This window comes from Podarcis melisellensis, assembly GCF_964234715.1.
Source record: "Podarcis melisellensis genome assembly, chromosome: 3".
In the NCBI taxonomy this organism is placed as follows: Eukaryota; Metazoa; Chordata; class Lepidosauria; order Squamata; family Lacertidae; genus Podarcis; species Podarcis melisellensis.
Genome location: NC_138530.1, coordinates 58272675 through 58292596, shown reverse-complemented (window position 1 = coordinate 58292596; position 19922 = coordinate 58272675). Strand labels below are relative to the sequence as shown.

Sequence of the window (19922 nt, the reverse complement as noted above, 5' to 3'; positions counted from 1 at the left end):
AAAGCAAATGCTCTACCCCCACCTCCATACCATGGCCTAACACAAATAGCATGAGGATCATTAGCACAAAACACAACATCCTAGATCAAGGGAAAGCATGCACTAAAGAGAGAAATGGCAAATACATTTTATTAAGATTATGACAGACATTGCAAAAAATGGCATTAACTGAAAACATTCAAAGGAGTGTGGGGTTGGTGAGAGAAAGGAATAGCTAGAAAATGTAAATAAAGGCAACCAACTGGAACAAAGTACTGGGGCAGACTTGTGTATTTAAAATAACAAGGTACAGTACAGGAGAAAAAGTCAAGTATTGAAAAACTACATGCCACTGTTTTGTTTAAAAACTGCATAGCAGTATGAAATACTGATATCCTAGATTTGCATTGAATTTCTGCACACACAAGAGTATACCAAACAGAATTATTTAGCATTAATGTTTTAATAGCTCTGGATTAAAGTTTTAAAATACCCACAGTATCTAAATTTCAAAGTAAAAGTGCACAGTATTGAGAATGAAGTGTTCAAAAAGCTAAATGTGGAAAAATGAATCAATTTTCCTCACAGGTACAATTACTTTTAGAGCTAGGGAGCCTTCTAGTGTAAAAGGCCTCATGTTACAATATTTGTCTCAAAGAGGCCGGGGCATATTTTTGCCTATCTCTATATTTAACGCCCCCCCCCCCCAAAACCACAGTTAATACTTAAGTATACACTGGTGAGATATTTGATAGTTAAAGATTAGTGTATACAGGAGCATCTTGTAAAAGCTGTGGAATGGACATTCTTGGTTGTTCCTGGGCTTACATCTCTGTTTTGGAGAATGGCAAGTTCCCACAGATTCTTGAAGAAAATGTCTATACCTGGGTACTAGAGATTTATTGGTTGTAAGAGCAGTATACTTGAATTTACAAAGAATGTTCATAATAATGTCCCCTTCTCAAGTTTTAAAACAACTAAAATTAGAAGTGTTCTATTGATTGAAGAAAAATTATGCAGGATTAAAGGAAAATTCTCTAGACCCTTCAAAGAGAAAGGCAGCTTTGTGAGAAAAGTTAACTGATCCCAAGATGCATGCATTACCAAAAGCCATGTAGAGCAAGCTTTCGTGTTCCTTAATGGTATCAATATATGGCACTAGAGAATGAGGCTGAGGTTTGTTTTTCAAAAAATGGGGCAACTTGTTATGAAAAAGGCAATTATTTCCCAGATTGGAGTCATATATGCTGAACATATGAACTCTTGGATCAAGTACTTAAATGATTTCATTATAAACATTTCAAATGTAGCCATTTTTATAACCATCTTTTTTTCAAAATGGAACACCCTTTTAATACAATCTTGGTTTTAGTCTATGGCACAAGCTCAAACTAGCAGTATGGTATAAAGAGAGTTATGGTAGTATAGTTAAAGGCATTCTTATAATTACAGTAAACATTCAACACAATGTCCTCATTATGGAAGACTGGAAAACCATGGAGTCATGATAAAGATGAACATGCATTTAAGATATGCTATGCTGTTTGCAATGAACAGGTTTTCATCTTATAAAGATGGCATGACACCTCTAGCCTAAAAGCATTTGCTTAGAAGCAAATTCCAAATTTCAGTGGAACCAACTTCAAAGTGTGCTCAGAATCAAGAGTCCTATGCAAATTAAAATAGCCCGGAAGCAACTAGTACATTTGTAGACATGTTAACAATAAAATGTATTACACTGATACCACAAAACAAGCCCTTCATTAGATCAATGAATTAAAAATTGTGGATCCTTTGTAGCTAATTTACAACAAGCAACATGAATTTTGTTCAAGTTCACCTTTTATCAAGTTCACCTTTGCCAACAGAAGATGGGAGAAAATTTATTAATCCAAAATGCTAGTCTAGGTATACATTTAAGTCTGAAATAAAATTAACTTTTGTTCCATTACACCAGAGCTGGGGAACCTTTGGCTGAACTGCAATTTCCATCATCCCTGATTTCTGGCCATGCTGGCTAGTTCTGATGGGAACTGGAAGGCAGAAACATGTGGAGGGCTAAAGGTTCCCCAGCCCTACATCAGACTCTTAGTTGCAGCAGCCTTTGTTGACCATCAAGAAAAAGTGTCATTAAAAGGAATTCTGCTTCATTAAAATCTGGGGTTTGTTAACGGACTTCAAAGAGCTTTGATTGCGCCCCTTACTTACTTGCATCAACACCAAAAGCACCCAACCTATGTAAGTCTCTTCCTTAACTAGAAACTTAACTAGAAACAGTGTCACATACCACTGAGTCAGCTTAAATGAGCACAGCAATCTTTCAAAAATGGAAAAGATTGTTCAAAATATGCACTGCTAAATGCTATGTAGCATTCAGCTTCTCACTTGTATCCTTATTTGCAAAGAGACCAAATATATGCTGTTTGGTCAGATTCCTGTTTATACAATTGTTCCGGTCTGAATGTGCATACCTCTAGAAGTGAATAAAAAGAAACAGAACCGTAAGACAGAGAAATCGTTAATGAAAAGTTTACAGATAGGAGTTTTATATAAACTACCCTGTCCAGCAAGTTCCATTGTTTCAAACATTAAGGCAACTTTCATTAATTCTAAGCAGACAGTATTATAAAAAATAAATGCCACTTCAAAAATTTATGTACATAATGACAGAGTAGATTTACCTAGAAATTGTATTTAGTAAATTAATAAAGTGTCACAAAGTATTACACAGAGGTTACATCAGGTGCTTGAGTGTATGTGCAATTGGAGTAAATTCTTCGTGTTTAAAGTACAGGTTTCAAGACAGAGCGCAATGACCGTCCTTCTTTTGTAAGTTCTCGTGTGACACACATACATGGTAGTGGTACAGCTTCCTCCCGTCTCTCTACAGCATTATAACTGCATTTCTTCAAGTGGTCAGCCATGCTTACAATGTCAGCAAATTTCCATTCGTTTACAGTACAAAAAGCTGTGCTGAATCGCCACACCTAGAAAATAAATTTTTCTTATCAAAGTGCATTTAGTTCTGCTTTTTCAGGGTTCAAAGACTGCATTTATAACAGTGTTTGGAAGCAGTGTTTCCCAACTACTAAGTACATGGCAGTACAGTGGTAAACACCAAACCCTAAGTTCATAAGACAATACAGTGGTCTGATCAAGAAGCTACAGTTTGATTATCAAGACTGTTCACCCAGCTCCTCATCCTCCTTTTTGGTATGGGAGGTAACTGGCCAACATTGCAACTGCAATTGATTTTTTTGCTAACCAGTTACTGCCAAACCATAGTTTGAAAATATATTCAGATGAGGGTTTGATTATCAGGTGTTGGTGTACAGGTGAAACTCGAAAAATTAGAGTATCATGGAAAAGTTCATTTATTGCAGTAATTCAACTTAAAAGGTGAAACTAATATATGAGATAGACTCATGACATGCAGAGCGAGATATGTCAAGCCTTTATTTGTTATAATTATGATGATTATGGTGTACAGCTGATGAAAACCCCAAATTAACAATCTCAGAAAATTAGAATATTAATTCAGCAAAACAAGGATTGCAAATAGAGCAATATTGGACCTCTGAGAAGTAGAAGCATGCATATGTACTCAGTACTTGGTTTGGGTCCCTTTTGCATCAATTACTGCCTCGATGCGGCATGGCATGGATGCTATCAGCCTGTGGCACTGCTGAGGTGTTATGGAAGACCACGATGCTTCAATAGCAGCCTTCAGCTCTTCTGCATTGCTTGGTCTCATGTCTCTCATCTTTCTCTTGGCAATGCCCCAGATTCTCTATGGGGTTCAGGTCAGGCAAGTTTGCTGGCCAATCAAGTACAGTAATCCCATGGGCATTGAACCAGGTACTTTTGGCAGTGTGGGCAGGTGCCAAGTCTTGCTGGAAAATGAGGTCAGCATCCCCATAAAGCTCATCAGAGGAAGGAAGCATGAAGTGCTCCAAAACCTGGTAGACGGCTGCATTGACCCTGGACTTAATGAAGCACAATGGACCAATACCTTCTGATGACATGGCTCCCCAAATCAACACAGACTGGAAATATCACACTGGACTTCAAGCATCTGGCATTGTGTGCCTCCCCATTCTTCCTCCAGATCCTGGGTCCTTAGTTTCCAAATGAGATACAAAAGTTGCTCTCATCAGAAAAGAGGACTTGGGACCGCTGAGCAACAGACCAGTTCTTTTTTTCTTTAGCCTAGGCAAGACACTTCTGACATTATTTCTTGTTCAGGAGCGGCTTGACAAGAGGAATACAACATTTGAAGCCCATCTCCAGGATCCATCTGTGTGTGGTGGCTCTTGATGCACTAACTCCAGCCTCAGTCCACTCCTTGTGAAAGTCCCTAACACGTTTGAATGGTCTTTTCCTGACAATCATCTCCAGGCTGCAGTCATCCCTGCTGCTTGTGCACCTTTTTCCTCCACACTTTTCCCTTTTGCATAATTTTCCATTAATGTGCTTCGATACAGCACTTCGGGAACACCCAACTTCTTCTGCAATTACCTATTGAGGCTTTCCCTCCTTATGAAGGGTCTCGATGGCTTTCTGCACAACTGTCAGGTCAGCAGCCTTCCCCATGATTGTGCTTCCTACTGAACCAGACTTGAGAGACCATTTAAAGGCTCAGGAACCCAATGCAGGTGCTATGGATTAAAAAGCTACTGCAGCTTTTCACAACAGTCTAATTTTCTGCGATTGTTAATTTGGGGTTTTCATCAGCTGTACGCCATAATCATCACAATTATAACAAACAAAGGCTTGCCATATCTCGCTCTCCATGCCATGAGTCTATCTCATATATTAGTTTCACCTTTTAAGTTGAATTACTGAAATAAATGAACTTTTCCACGATATTCTAATTTTTCGAGTTTCACCTGTAGATGTAACACTAGCCACTTATCGCCAAAAGTGAAGAGTGTGGGGAGGAGGGAAATGTTCTTACTGGCAATTAAGCCTGTGAGTTGTTATCAACTAAAGTCTAATTGTTGGGCAACCAGAAAACTTTTCATCTGCATCCTTCTTTCTTAGCAATAAGAAGCTATGGCCAAAGTAAGTCAAAATGAAAGACTCAAATAATAGTTATCAGTAGGCATCCTTCCTCCTGCCACAAACACATGAACTTCTATGGCAATTTTAACCACACTGGATCCTAATGATTAGCTGCCTCAACTCCTGCTTCAGCCAGGGTCCCACACTGTCCAGTGCCACTTGGCTCATCCAGCATAAGTCTCAATGCCTTGGCCACACATCAGCTTTGGTCTTACCTCTGATCAATTAGCACACCACACAGGCTAATATTTTCTTTGCTTGCTCTCATTACTTTGCTGCCCACTCTATTTGCTATAGGTGTTCACTAGCCACTGGTTGACAAGGCTAGGGAGGAATCTGACCTGTGTTCCCAAGGGGCCATTTGCTTCCAGGGTCTTTTGCCTTTCTCGCAGCAAACATTTTTGTTGCTTTGCTTTCATACTCCTGAATTATTAACCTGGTCACAACTGGTTTGTCTAGTGCTGGGGAACTAGGCAGATCATAGTCCAGGGGTTTATGGGGCACTAGAGGCTTCCTGTTCAAAAAGCACAATTCTTACTTTTAGTTCCTCTTTTATCTTTATTAGCAGTGACGAGGACCCACCCATAGACAAAAGAACATACTAATTCTAAAACAGAGGTAAAGGCAATTCCATGTATAGTTATGCATACAAACCTTTTCTTTTATTTGCCACGAAGAACTTCCATCTGGATATGTCTTCTTTTCCCACAGCAGTATGACCATTCCTCGTGCCTGCAATAAACTTCCGCACACATCCCTCATTAATCGCGACACTCGTGAAAGCTGACATAAACTAAAACCATCTAGAAAACCTGCAATGTGTTGTAGAACTTCAAAAGGAAGATTACTCAGGTGGTCACTGCGCAGTCCTAAACAGCATCTCTTATCAGGCTCCGTCAGCACAGTAGATATACATGGCTGAACCCCAAATGACCGAAGGTGCCGATCATGAATAATCTTTGCCCCTTGCGTTGAAGGACAGAATCTGCGTTGAGAATATGTACATCCATAATATGCCAGAGGACACCTCTGCTCCATCCAGCCGTTGAGGCCAGCATGAATGTCACCATGTACATTCTTAAAATGCGAAGGAAATTCATTTCGTCTAAACAACTGTCCACAAACAAATGTAAACATTGACCGCTTTGTTTGGTATCTAGCCACACATTCTAGCACCAAGTCTAGCCCAAGAGTCTGGAAAGGGCTTGGATTTGAGAGCTGTGGATTTGCATGATCGCATGCAGAGGCTGAAGCAATTTCCCCTACCATTGTATTTGTGGCCAGAATTGCAGAAGGGAGAGAAAACGTCTGCGTCCCAAAATCAACACGGTATCCGTCAATAACACGACTATCAGATATTCCCCTACCACCGGGAGAGTCTCCAAGACAAAACAGTAATGCTGCTGTGATTAAATCTATTCCATGAAGACCCATAGGATCTTCTGTTATTTCCAAATCTGATGTATCCACTGCTTTGTCTTCCTTTGGTGCAGATATGTAGTGATTTGCAAGGAAATTATAGGTACGATGAGGAATTAAAGAAAATACATCTATGCTTCTCAGTCTGTCTTGTTCAATTTGTTTCTGTATCAGTTCTTCATTACAGTACTGTGGCAGATATACATGATTAACAGTGCCGTTAGACAAACTGTGGAGAGGTAATTCTTCCTTAAGTTGTGTTGCTACAGGAATAGGGCTGCAATAACCCAATGTTTCAACATGAGAAGCATTACATACACCATTTGCTACATTAGATTGGTCAGAATTACACATACCAAGTTCTTTACTCTCTTGCAGTGTATCTGCGCTTGTATTGTCTGCATGAAAGCCATTGCATAAAGAGGTATCAAGACCCATATTCAAATTGTACTGTTGCATGGTGTCGTAACAAATGTCACTTGAGCCATTTTGTTCCAACTGCGCATTTTGATTCAAGATATCCAGGTGAATACCACCAACTGCTCCCATGTTATCTTCATCTAGACAGTCAAGTTCTACTTTATGCATTCTACTACAATTTTGCTCTTTTGGCTGAAAATCTTCACTTGTTTTAGGTGGTGAAATGCCAAGCTTTGAGCTTAACATGCTTATGTCTCTAGTTGCAGTGTTCAGGATATCTAGAGCTGTAGCTAAACTCTTTGTCGTTTCCACAGTAGCTTGATAAAGTGCACCATAAGACTCTTCATCTACAGGCATCAAGCCATTTGAAAGTGCAGCATCTGGGGCACCTGCAACAGAAGTCTGTTCTCTGGATGTTACCACCTCATCACCTGTTTTCGATGTCATAGTTGCTACTTTGAGAGATTCAAGGAGCATTCGTTGATCCTGAAGGGCAAGAGCCATGTCTAACTGCTCAACTTCATCAACATCTTTACTAAGATTCTCATAAGATTTTCTATCTGCATAACTGACAGGCCATCTGTTCCACTCCATAGTGCAGCATACCACACTTGCAGGGCAAATTTCTAGATGTTCAGCAATTTTGTTTCGGGCTACAGTAAATGGACAGCCAAAGCCACTGTTGAGACAAGGCACTCTTTCAAGTGGGCATAAAAGGCGATGCTCTGCAGCTTTGCATGAATGAAATACTGCTCCACAAACCAAAGGACAACCAATCAAATCACAGGAAATGCCAGCCTCTGGTCTGGTCATACAACGCCGACTAACACAGTTGACGCAATGTAGATGTTGATGTTCTTCCACGGTGGCAAGTTCAGCTCTAGGAAAAGAGGAAGATAAAGCAGACCAAATGTCCATATTTGTTTTTAAGCAAGCATCAGACTTGTAGCAAAGTACTCTCCTGGTTATATAAAATATCTGCAAGTGCCATTGTATGCACATTGTATGTCGTTGTATGTAGGAGATTTGGCTACTGCATATAAAAAAATAATAATTTCACATGTTTTGCCAGTCAATCTTTATATTCAAAAGCATTTCATTCATTCCAAAAGAGAAACTATTTCCTAGGAGCTCTACTCAGTGTTCCACAAAATTTATAAGTTTGGGATTTTACTACCATCCCACATTGACATTTCTAGTCCTTTTTAGTGTTTTTTAAAAGCACTGGATTATTGAAACTTACTTGCGTTCAGGCACACTCAAAGCAGGCACAGTAGGAAGTCCTCCCCCCGCTGACAGTGTAAACATGGTGGCAAAATCACTTCACCGCTGCAAAGTCCTGTGGCACCTGTTTCCAAGATAGATTTTGATCAAACCCTAGATAACATCAAAACAAATTTGCAAAAATAGGATATTGTCTGGGCATATACAAATGGATATTGTCTGGGTGTATACAAATGCAGCAAGCAAGGCTTTCAAGCTAAGACGAAAGTTATTTGATAGTTACACAAGGAAGCCCTTTGTTTATTATGTTAAATTTCAAAATGGCATTTTAGCTCCCTCTAGTGATCAAATAGTGAATAATCAGCTAATATGAATTTTCAAGGACTTTAATACCTTGTTATAGAGGAAGGAACCCTGTAAAGCTCTTCACCAACACACACCTGTGTATCTGCACAAGACCTATAAAAAGGCACTACAGAAAAACTGTTTGATCTAGGCTTAAGAATGTATCTTCCCAACAAACATAAAGTGACCAATGAGTTCTTTCACGTTTGTCTAATACCACACACGAATATATATACCTGCTAAGATCCTCTGATGGAAAGGTGCTTTACATGCTAAACAATGTAATCAGGAGCTATATGCAACCCAAATTCTTGATCTCTCTCTTTTTTCTTTTTTTCCTCTTTTTTGCAGGAGAATTTGGTGTGCTAGAAAATACTAATAATGGGAAATAACCTATAATTTAGAGACCATACCCACCTCTTAAATGCATAAAAACTAACTTGAAGGGAGATGCTTCTGCAATACGACCCCAGGTCAAGGCCTACTGAATGTGTTTCAGTAGAGTGTTATAAATGGTAACAGCCTAATCACATTGTATCAATCCTTTCCCAACTAAGTTCAGATTCATACATAGGACCATTGAATTTTATCTTCACACGTACATTGCAAGCACTTTACAAGCACTTTACAAGAAATGTGGCTATGGCTGTGAAAAAGTTTTCAATGCACCTCCCATTCAAATACAACATTTGCCTTACTACACTGACTCTGAATTAAAAACTGGCCCCTGAATAAGCCAATAAAAAACTAAAAGCATAAGAAACCAAAAATGTATTTTAAGCCCAAATGTTTCACCACCAAATTTAAGAACTGGATTCTTCAAATAAACCAAATCTTGTCAATACGTACTTGAACTTGCTCCTCTAAGATTTGGAGAGTCTCTGAAATAGAAAAGGTTGACATCCATCACTTTGACAATACCATCATACCAAAGAAAGAGGGCGTCATTGAGGAGTCCTATATGGCATTAACAGTATTCTGGTCTCTTGCTAGAATTATTATTATTATTATTATTATTATTATTATTATTATTAATAATAATATTATTATTGCTTTACTCGTGTGTCATTCAAGGCTGAAATTAAAAGATGCAGTAAAGAATCACACTTGGTGTTACTCCAAAACCATGCAGACACCACACACGAAGACGAGAGCCATATAAGGTAACTGCTTTCTTTTCATCAATACTGAAAAAGATTCAGGCCCAAAGATGAAAATTGTGACAATATATGCACAAAATTCAGCTTAACTTTTAAAAAGCTGTATTTCAGATAATCCAAGGTGGGTACCAATTATTCAACGCAGCTCCACCCCAAAGGGATTCAGGAACTTAAGAATTAGTGGAATTTTCCTTCTTTTTTTTATTCCTCTTCCCTCTCAATCTCTTTGCCTTCTATGCCATGTATTTTTAGATCAAGGACAGGGAACCTCAGGCCTCTCTACCTGGTCCTAGATAAGAAAGGGAGGGGTGTGCAAGTGTGTAGAAACTAACCTACTGGTACAAAGGTAAAATTTACATTCATTGCCCTGCTTGTATTTGTCTCTGGCCCTGCCCACCACTGGCATGAGGTTCACACAGAGGAGAATGTAGTCCTTGGGCTGAAAAGCTCCTCATCCCTGTTTTGGATTGTAGGTCTGTGGGTAAGGTTGTTTTCTAGTTCTAAGCCACTCTGGGAGCCCTTTTGGCAGAAGAGTGGGATAAAAATGCTTTAAATAAATAAAAATCAACTTGGCTAAAGCCACCTAGTGAACTTGCAACAAATGCAAGAACTCCTCAGCTCACAAGCCATTCAAATACACCAGGCCTTAGAGCAAATTCTGCTACTTATAAATGCATCTAAAATAGCAAGACGTCATTTTTCAAGCTTCAGCTCTATCTTCTCTTGCTCAAGAAGTGGTTCAGTACTGGTTTTGAAACATCCCTACGATCAGGAAAACTGACTCACCAAATCAAGACCTTCCAAGGGGCAACAGAGCAATGAGACTTTTCTGTGTAGACTCCATTCCTATAATATGCAGATGAGGATAATCCCACAGCTAAGAAAACTAGGAAGAAACAGAATAAGATATCAGAAACTATGAGTTACCATATCCTTTTCCCCCTTTATGAGGTGAGAAAATTCAGTGACTTACACTGCTAATTACATCTATTGCAAGAACTACAAAATTTGATAAACTCTTATGGTTGAAAGCATCCAATTATGATAGCAGCATATCTGATGAAGTTTCCCCACCATTAGTTTTCCCATTCAATGTATTTTCTTGTGTTTTCTCCCCACCCCCCGCCCTCCAGCCCCCTTGTTATAAGAGCTTACTTACCAGTTTGTTATTGCTGGAATGGTGTTCAGGTTGATTTTTCCCTGTAACAAATCATTTTCAGTAAGTTAATTTTTTAAAATAATATCAACCTTTGAATTATAGTATACTGACTTGATTAGAAAATATACATACACACACACACAAACAAACAAAATGTTCTTAACACCAATGAAAACTTTAAAAATTATTAACATTCTTTCACAAGGCAAGTTTTTTGATAGACTAGCAGAGATGTAGATGTTGTCCATGTGTGGACATTGCAATCAACTGTGGAAACAGCCTGCTATATACCAATGCACCTTAGCTGTGTTTTGTGAAGCTGCTTCAGAAGCAGTAAGCAGAGAATGGAATAAGCATGTACACACACACACACACACACACACACACACACACTTTTCTGTTCTAAACTCCACTACTCCCTTAACAAATAAGTCACTATGGGCATATAAACTGTTGTTATGATTTTCAATATTGCAATTCAAAGCACATTTCCATGGAAGTAAGTTCTATTCAAATAAAGAAATATGTGTGAAAGTAAATATACTTAGCAGCCAGGTAAGTTAAATTTATAGAACACCAGACTACTGATAATAGAATGCGGTGCTTTGTTGGTATTTCACAATGCAGTACCATGCCGTTCTTTTCATGGTTGTAATATTTTAATTCCTGGTAATCCAGGTACTAAACCAGTTTCCACAGTCAGATGTGATGATCTCGTGTTTCAGTTCAGTGCATGTGACAGTAAATCCCATAAATGCTACTCAAACATCATATTTGAACTCTGTCCATAAACTGTGACCTGTAGAATTTTCTTTTTTATACCAATATTTTATTATTTATCAACAGGCATCTCAAAATGAATTATGTGCATAATTAACAATTTGTTTTTAAAGCTCCACCTCTGAAAATCGTGCATTTAAAATAATTTACAGGGTTGGACAAATATTATTCCAATTCCTAGAAGTCAGAAAGTACTTTCAAAGAATAGCAAGAAGAAGCTGTTACAGGTCACTGCATTAATAGTGAGACAGGAAGGGTTATATGGAGAGAGAAACAGAAGTGATCAAGAAGTAAGAAAACAAAGAAAGCACACTGGAACAAGAAGGAAAGGAAACAACATACTGATAGAGAAATTTATGTGGTGATGGACAGGGAAAAAGTTAACCAATGCCCTTAGCTCCGTTCTACCAATAAAAATGATTTTGTATGCTGGTTCAGGAGCAGAGAATTGCAGGACTTTTGGGTAAGAGTCCTGCAAGACATGTTCTGTGCCTTTTTCCACCTGGCTTGAGAGGGTGGGGCCCTGATGGACTCTAGCTGCGAAAGCTGAGGCTGCTTAAGAGGCCAGAGACCATCTTGGCTACCTCTTAGTGCAGACCTAGGTCATCAAGCCTCAGCTTCCAGTCGCTGCTCACCATGAACCAGGATTGGCAGCAACAGCAGCAGATATCTTCTAGGCTTATGATAATATTTTATTCTTTTGCTATTTGTGCTGTTTTAAATGTGCATTTTATATTTGAATTCCTTTAGTAATGTTTTCTTTTTGAATGTTTAATAGAATATTTTAGTTTCCTGTTAATTATGTTCCTTTGAATGTATACTTTATATTTGTATACTCCAGTGATGTTTTATTTTGGATTGTTTTATTTGATGCTGTGGTCGAAGTGTTACAAGGTTTTCAGTTCTTTTTAAAGCAAGCATGCACACAATGCCTGTGCATTATTTTCCAAGAATTCCCCTCCCAATCCCTTTTTGCTGGTTGCCAGCACTGGTATCTTAGAGAAAGAGCCTGCAAAACCTGCAAGTGCCAACACCGTACCTTTTAAAATTCTGACAATTCAAAGTATTATTTTTCATCGAACTGACTACACTACATTCACTTGGAAGAGCAAGGTAGTTGAACTGCAATTCTGGTGAAACAAACATGGGAAACATATTTCAACCTGCACCTAGACACTTTCTCACCAAAACGCAGTCTTATTGACCAATCAGTACGGTAAGATAACAGCTTCTGATATACTGGTCTCTTACTAATGAACAAACCTAGGCAGAACAGCTGCTCATTTCTGATTAGGCAATGTCAGCAACTGGGTTCAGTTCATCTGAGATGTTGAAGTATGCGTGCTTGCCTGTTACCAACCAAGAAACCTAAAAATACACACAGTTCTGGTGAGATGTACACTGCTCTCAGAAGGTACAGATCACCTGATGTTATTGTACATACTACAATCAGCTGACTAGAGCTCTCAAAGTGTGTTTGGAACATCTGCTGCCAAAACTAAAATTCCAGCTGTAGCAAACAACCCGATGACCAATGTTTGTATGAACAACTAAGAGCATAATAATGACTTGAAATAGAAAGCTCTTGGTATTCAAAGTGTAATTCAACTCCTTCTCTGCTTCTTGTGTATCCAGTTACTATAGCTACACTTTAAACTTTGAACACTGGACTTTTAACAACATGTCAGTGTGTATTTTTCAACAGTTTCATACATTTAATAAAGTACACTAAGATAAATGTTTAAAAGTCAGTGATATGGTAATCTCTTACTAATTGGTTAACTGAGACATCAAACATTCTGGTTTGTGTTAGGTGCAACTCAGAACCTACCCTACACCATGGTTTGCACTTTCAGAACAAGTAAGCTGTGCTTTAGAGCTGCTTCTCTTCTTGTGTTTTTCATCTGCTTAGAACTCAACTTCACAAGTTCATAAATTTACTCCCACCTCCATGAGGAAGTACTGGTAATCCTCTTGAGACAGAACCATGGAAGTGTGGTTCTGAATTCAGATGTAACAGCAAATCACAGTGAGCCCAAGCTGTACTGTGGAAACCTGCATCAGTTCAAAGTATGGTCTGATATGAGTTTAGCAGCCCCTCACAAATCATAGTTCACAAACAGGTGTAAATTCAGGATTGCAAAACTACGGTAATTTGCTGAAGCCTCTTAACAGTAAGCAGTATTTCAGATTAGTTTGTAAAATCAATTGCTCAAAAAATTGCATAAAAGTTCTAAATTATTTCTGTCCATTTTCAGAAATCAAATCAAAATTACATCACACTGAGAGCTCCACATGAGCACCTTTCATCATCCTCTTCCTTTCCTTTTCCTAATGTTCAGTTTTAAAGTCTGAGCTGGGATCACTGCTGTGAACATCTCAATCCCCTATCCCAATGTGAGCTCTGCTTTCCCATTTCAAATATCTTTTTAGAATGGCTGGCCTTCTAAATTTACATACCTTAAGACTATTGGTACAGCTGATACTACAAACCCTCTATCTTGCCTCCAGAAACTGTAATTAATTTCAGTATCTGGCCAATAAAGCGGCAGGAAGAAAATCATAGCATATTGTTTGTTACTGTTAACTTAGTCTATAAATTCATGTACAATGGAAATATTTCTGCAATAGACTTTCAATTATTTTACAATATTTAGCACATTCAATCAATGTTTAATAAATTCCTTATTATTGCACATACATATACTACACACAAGTCAAGCAAAGCATGGGATAAAATATCTAATTTAATTTTTCTGTCTTTGCTTTTTAGGTGACATAGGATTCTGTTTATTTCACTATTTTCAATTAGAATTTTAAGTTTATTACTAGATTACAATCATTTCCTTACAAATGTTTAGCTCTGAGATGGCAGTTCAGAATAACTGTTTTTCTTAATGTCTCAGTAAACATAATTGTTTTTAAAATATGTTTTTAAAATATCTTTTTTTAAAAGATAAGAAGTATCTTTCTGACAGATCCGCTTTCATTATCACATGCTTTATTTTCCTAAGTACTTGGTAAAGAACTTAGATAGATCAGACACAGAAGCACTACCTGGTTAAATTAGCATAGGAACAAAAGCAAAGAGTCAAATTTAATGTGTAACACATTTCTGCACATTTCTCCTCACATGCAGCAGGCTGTGCAGAAGTAGCATATGAAACATTTAAGGGAGAGGGTTCTCTTTAAGAGTCCAATAATTGTTCTAGAGTTGGGGGAAAACAATTGATCACTTAAATGTAAAAAAGTCCATGAAGTCAAGAATAGCTGTGTGTAAGTTCCAGGTTTTTAAACTGCATCCATAGAATGTTATGATTGTAGCCTGAGGGCCCTTTGCTCTCCAGCCAAATACCCAATCCCTCATTTGGTTTCAGGCACCATAGGCTTTGCAGTTTGCTCCAAAAAAAATCTGCCTTCTCCTCTCCCAATTACACCACATGGCCTAGATTTTACTAGTCATGTGCCATAATTATAAGCATCTCTGAACAGGAACTGGAACACAGGAGTCATGATGAAGCATGAAGCAAGATGAGGCAAACATCAGAGCAGCACAGACTGCAAGTGTCCAAGACTATCATCCAGTTCACTCTATTGGGAAAGAGGTCTTCCTTAGGATCTGGCCAGGTTTCTGTGGAACTCTGGACTCTTAAGAATAGTCACTTCTGTAATTAGTACAAATTGTCAATGATCCATGCCATTATTCTAATACATCAACACTGAAAATACCTGACCTATAGATTAAACTTTACCTTCTCTGTTAAATGCTACAACTAAATTGACGTTTCGTCTCTATTTGCATTTAAGGATTATAGCTTTGCACAGTACTGTGTTTATACAAAGGTGATCTTTAAAAGAAGCATTCAGCTTTAGGATTGGGGTGAGAAATCTACCACACACATTACACTACGGTCTGTCAATTGTTAATTTCTGTAGTTGCACTTGCCTTAAAGAAGCCACTTATAGAGCTTGGAATCTGAGACACTGAGCACGTATTATTTTATACGCAACACTGAGGACATAGTATTTTATACACGATTTGTCAAACATTACCTCTAGAAATTAACATAAATTTAGAAAAGAGGTTCATTTTTCTCAAAATAGCATTTTTAGAAAGATCCAGAGTTTGCAAGATTGAGCCTGGACCACCAAATAAATGTACAAAATAAAACCCAGGATAGTTGTAACTATACATAGGAAAGAAATCTGCATTCAATTGGTTGCCCTCTACCTCCACTGCTAAATTTACCCCACCAGTGCATTATAACCTCATTTTTGCCTTTTCTGTTACCCATAACTTTATTTTTGTCTTCTGCACTGCAGCACCAAACTCAGTGCTGGTCCTATAGCCCCTTGCTATTGTCTTTCCTTCTGACCATAAGCACATCTGGTTGAAAGTCTACTGTGCAGTTTGTCTTGTGTTCTTTATGGTTGCCTGCTGCTGCTCTTGAATTAAGAGCACCAGTGACATGTCTGTTTTGCAAAGGAGAGGGGGGAAATAAACCCCTTCCCACCTCACAATTAATGAAAGGAAACAGCTCAAGAAAACAAAAGTAATTTAAAAATGTGGGGAGGGAATGAATGGACACAAACATGGCAGTGTGACATGCCAAATAAAAGGAATAAAAATACAATCAAAGGGAATTGGCAAATGGCAGTAATAAAACCATTAAGGAAGGTGTGGATATAGTTACAAACAAAAGAAAGCAAATATCAAAATAAGAATGTCAGGGAGCACTATCAGACTTATGCCTGTGTTAACATTAATTCTCTAATCTTAGTTTTAATATTCAAGGGTAGGGGTTTCTGAAACAATTTATTTAACTGGATGTTCAGATCCGACTTCCTTTTGGTTTTGCCTGTGCTCCTGCCCAAATGCAACTCCAATACGTCTCTAAACACCCACTGAAGCTCTCAACCCCCCAAAATGTTCCCCAACCCTGTAGTAAAGGCTATTTCATGTATCTTGTGGTGCATAGCTACCCATTTACTAATGCCTTATTTTTAAGCTTAATAATAATAATAATAATTTATTTATATCCTGTCCATCTGGCTGTTTCCCCAGCCACTCTGGGCAGCTTCCAACAAAATATTAAAATACAATAATTCATCAAATATTAAAAGCTTCCCTAAACAGGGCTGCCTTCAGATGTTTTCTAAAAGTCAGATAGTTGTTTATTTCTTTGACATCTGATGAGAGGGCGTTCCACAGATCAGGCGCCACTACCAAGAAGGCCCTCTGTCTGGTTCGCTGTAACTTTGCTTCTCACAGTGAAGGAACTGCAGAAGGCCCTCAGTGCTGGACCTGAGTGTCTGGGCAGAACGATGGGGATGGAGACGCTCCTTCAGGTATATCTATATATTCTACACTGTACCACACATTTACAGCTTATGCTAATAGTATTGTCAGTTTTCACTTGATAGAAATTAAGGGTGCTTATGAAATTTAGATTAAAATATTATAAAAGTGGTCAGTTCTCTCAAAATGCTAGTAGCTAAAACACCTGGCAATGTGTTTTCAATATTTCACAATTATGTAGATACTGCCTACATTCCTTCATTATGGTTCTGGACACCGAGTGTGTTTTGTACCTATTTGTTTTTATTTTAAATATCTGTAGCCCAATGGATACTTTCAGACTTTGGATTTAATTTAAAAACAAGATACTGGTTTACTAAATATGCTGGCTTGTTTTTGCTGATATGCCCTGTTCTAACATCTGTACCTACAGAAAGCGTTCTATATTGGGGCCTAGGGCACAGACGACACACAGAGAAAAGATGATACACAGAGAAAAATCTGCATCCAGCTTCAATAGCTGTAAAGTTTGCTGCTACTTGCTGGATTGGAGAAACACATGCAGCTTTGAACAGATGGTCAATGTGGTTAGGTCTGATGGAAACAGATTCCAGACACCAATAGCCATCTCAGCAAGAGCTGTCAGCACCCAAACTCTGCTCAACACAAAGCTTGTTGCATAGAGCAGCATGTCTATAGCCTGTAGGTGTGTGTCACAGTTTCTAGATAGGGAATATAATCTGATGTATGACATAATGTGGAGAGAACCCCCACCCCAAGGTGTTACTGCCCATGAGTTGCTATTTAATATAGTAAATTCCTTTAAAATCAAATGGGCTTAATCTTGAAAAATGTGGTTGGGATTGAAGTGTTTTCAGAAACAACTTCACAGATCTAATGGCTTAATGTACTACAGCTGGGCAATAGTTTCTCCATATGGTTTTCAAAGCTATGTAATTTCTGAAAACTCTGGAAGTACTGCAGGACATCTTTAAGAGACATTAAAGTAGTATGTAAAAATGGTTTATTTGCCAGGTTTATTTAAACCATTTTTACATACTACTTTAATGTCTCTGCCTCAAAGCTTGCTTAAGCACATACATATTACGTTATCCACCCAGTCACCACATCTGCACCCCTTGATTGCACCTAAAATAAAGAATGTAGGGAGGTGAAGGAAAGGGTTAAAGTTTGTGAATACAGAAGTTCAGTGCCTAACCTCAAATACTGAATGACATTTTCAAAGAGCTGCTCACAATTGTAACAACTTATTTCAGAAAAAAATAAGCATTATCAGATACATATACAAACCATGTTGATTAAATAGTTTCATATTTGATAATGTTTTATTGAACAGGATTATCCCCCACCCCTTTTTTAAAATTCAGGCTTAAGCCATATACTTTGGCATAACTCAAGTCCCAGCTACTGTATATTCTTTCACTATCAATTATTATTTTTTACTATGTAGCACAAAAACTAAAAACTATACTGTTACAGTAGATGCCAACAAAATGTGATAGGGAAATTTTTTCAGAGAACTAAAGCAGTGTTCATATTCCTCTCTGAACAATAGTCCCTACGGTCACTGTTTGATGTCTTTTCAAAAATCTGACAAGGTTCTATTATTTCAAAACTACTACAATGTCTCCTTTCCCAAACTGTAGCTTTTACTGCATTCTGCTTTCAGCTTACAAACATTTACAAAACATTATACCCATCCATTCATTTTCAATAGGCGATTGATTATTACAGACTCTTCCATATTAGATATGTAGGGGGAAATGTTTCAAGAAGAAGCTATTCCAAGAATCAATACCGCTTTCCATTGTGTTCTATTCCTCCTTATAACAAGTGACAGGCAGAGCCATACTCCTTCCCTCCCACAAGTTTAACATAGGGAACGATGCTGTCTCCTTTTAAGGCTCAGACTTAACCACAGGACAACCCTCAATGGAGCCAAGTCATCTAGGGCAGAACTGCCCTTGCATTTAACCATTTATTTTTAACACACACCCATATAGGAACCCAGGGAAATCCCCGCCGTTGAATCGAGCACGCTTCTCTGTACTAATTTGAGGCGGGGACGATGCCTGCAGCAGCCGCACCAACACACCCCAACTCACAATAGGGCTTTTCTGACCACTGGGAGCTGGGCGTCTGTGTGTTGTGTGTGTGTGGTTGAGCAGCTCCGCATATTACTGCCGTAGCCATGCTAAGTAATCGGCTCAAGGAGGAGGCGGTCCATTCCCCTCTGTCCATTGTTTCCATCTACACCGAAGGGGAAAGAGAGAAGAGGAGGGGCGGGCAGCGAAGAGAAGGGAAGGAGCCAGCGCCACAGGCGTATCTTCGCCCTCCCTCCCTGGCACCCACCCCTACCCTCCTTTGAGACCCGTCTTTAAACACAACGGGGGGGGGGGAGGCCAAAAGCAGCAGCGCCACTGCCCCAAGGAAAGCACCTCCCGGGGCCTCCTCAGAAAGGACCGCGCCAGCTGTCAGCCAGGCATTGCCACCCCCCTCCGGCCCCCGACGACCACCATCACTCCCATCCCGCTTCACAGCCCTGCGAGAAGGTGGGCTGACCGCCCCAGACCAGGCCGGGCCCGTCCTGCTCGAGAAGGCAGAAGGGGACCCCGCAGCTCCACACCACGCACCGACCCACCTCCCTGCCAGCCGCCATTTGTTTACTTGTCGGCCGGCAGGGAGCAGCAGCAGCAGCAGCCGTAGTTCGAGCCCACCGAGGGCAGCACAGACAGACAGAGAGAAAAGCCCTCAAGACGCGTCCCGTGTCCGTGTTCTCTCTCTCTCTCTCTCTCTCTCTCTCTCACACACACACACACACACACAAGACTCACCGCTCGGTCGCTCTCCCGCCTCCTGCGCGTAAAGCAGCTCGAACGTGGAGGGAGGCAGAGAGAGGAGCAGTCGAGAGAGGCTGCCGCTCCCCCGGACGCCCTGAAGATTCGATCCGGTTCCGGTGAGGGGTGGGGCGGAGGACTTGCCGGAGCAGGCTCGCAGCGGCGCTTTCCGGCTACGCCGCTTGCTCGCTCGCGCGCGCTCTCTTCCCCGGCTG

The 19922-nt window shown here is 39.4% G+C and overlaps 1 protein-coding gene across 4 annotated transcripts; it reads right to left on the bottom strand.

Annotated features, from left to right (window-relative positions):
• Window positions 1-111: 111 nt before the first annotated feature.
• On the bottom strand, window positions 112-19906 carry FBXO30 (F-box protein 30). 4 transcript variants are annotated; one of them, XM_081905157.1, is made up of 8 exons: window positions 19705-19906; window positions 10771-10811; window positions 10398-10497; window positions 9301-9332; window positions 8688-8826; window positions 8126-8230; window positions 5698-7762; window positions 112-2966 (listed from the first exon to the last, which is right to left on the bottom strand). In XM_081905157.1, exons 6-8 carry the CDS (start codon window positions 8188-8190, stop codon window positions 2763-2765), a joined length of 2334 nt encoding a protein of 777 aa, XP_081761283.1. In that variant the 5' UTR covers window positions 8191-8230; window positions 8688-8826; window positions 9301-9332; window positions 10398-10497; window positions 10771-10811; window positions 19705-19906; the 3' UTR covers window positions 112-2762. The 4 variants fall into 4 exon arrangements, with proteins under 4 accessions (XP_081761283.1, XP_081761284.1, XP_081761282.1 ...); XM_081905158.1 differs by lacking the exon at window positions 8688-8826 and having other exon boundaries at window positions 9301-9330; window positions 10370-10497; XM_081905156.1 differs by lacking the exon at window positions 8688-8826.
• Between the last annotated feature and the right edge of the window lie 16 nt (window positions 19907-19922).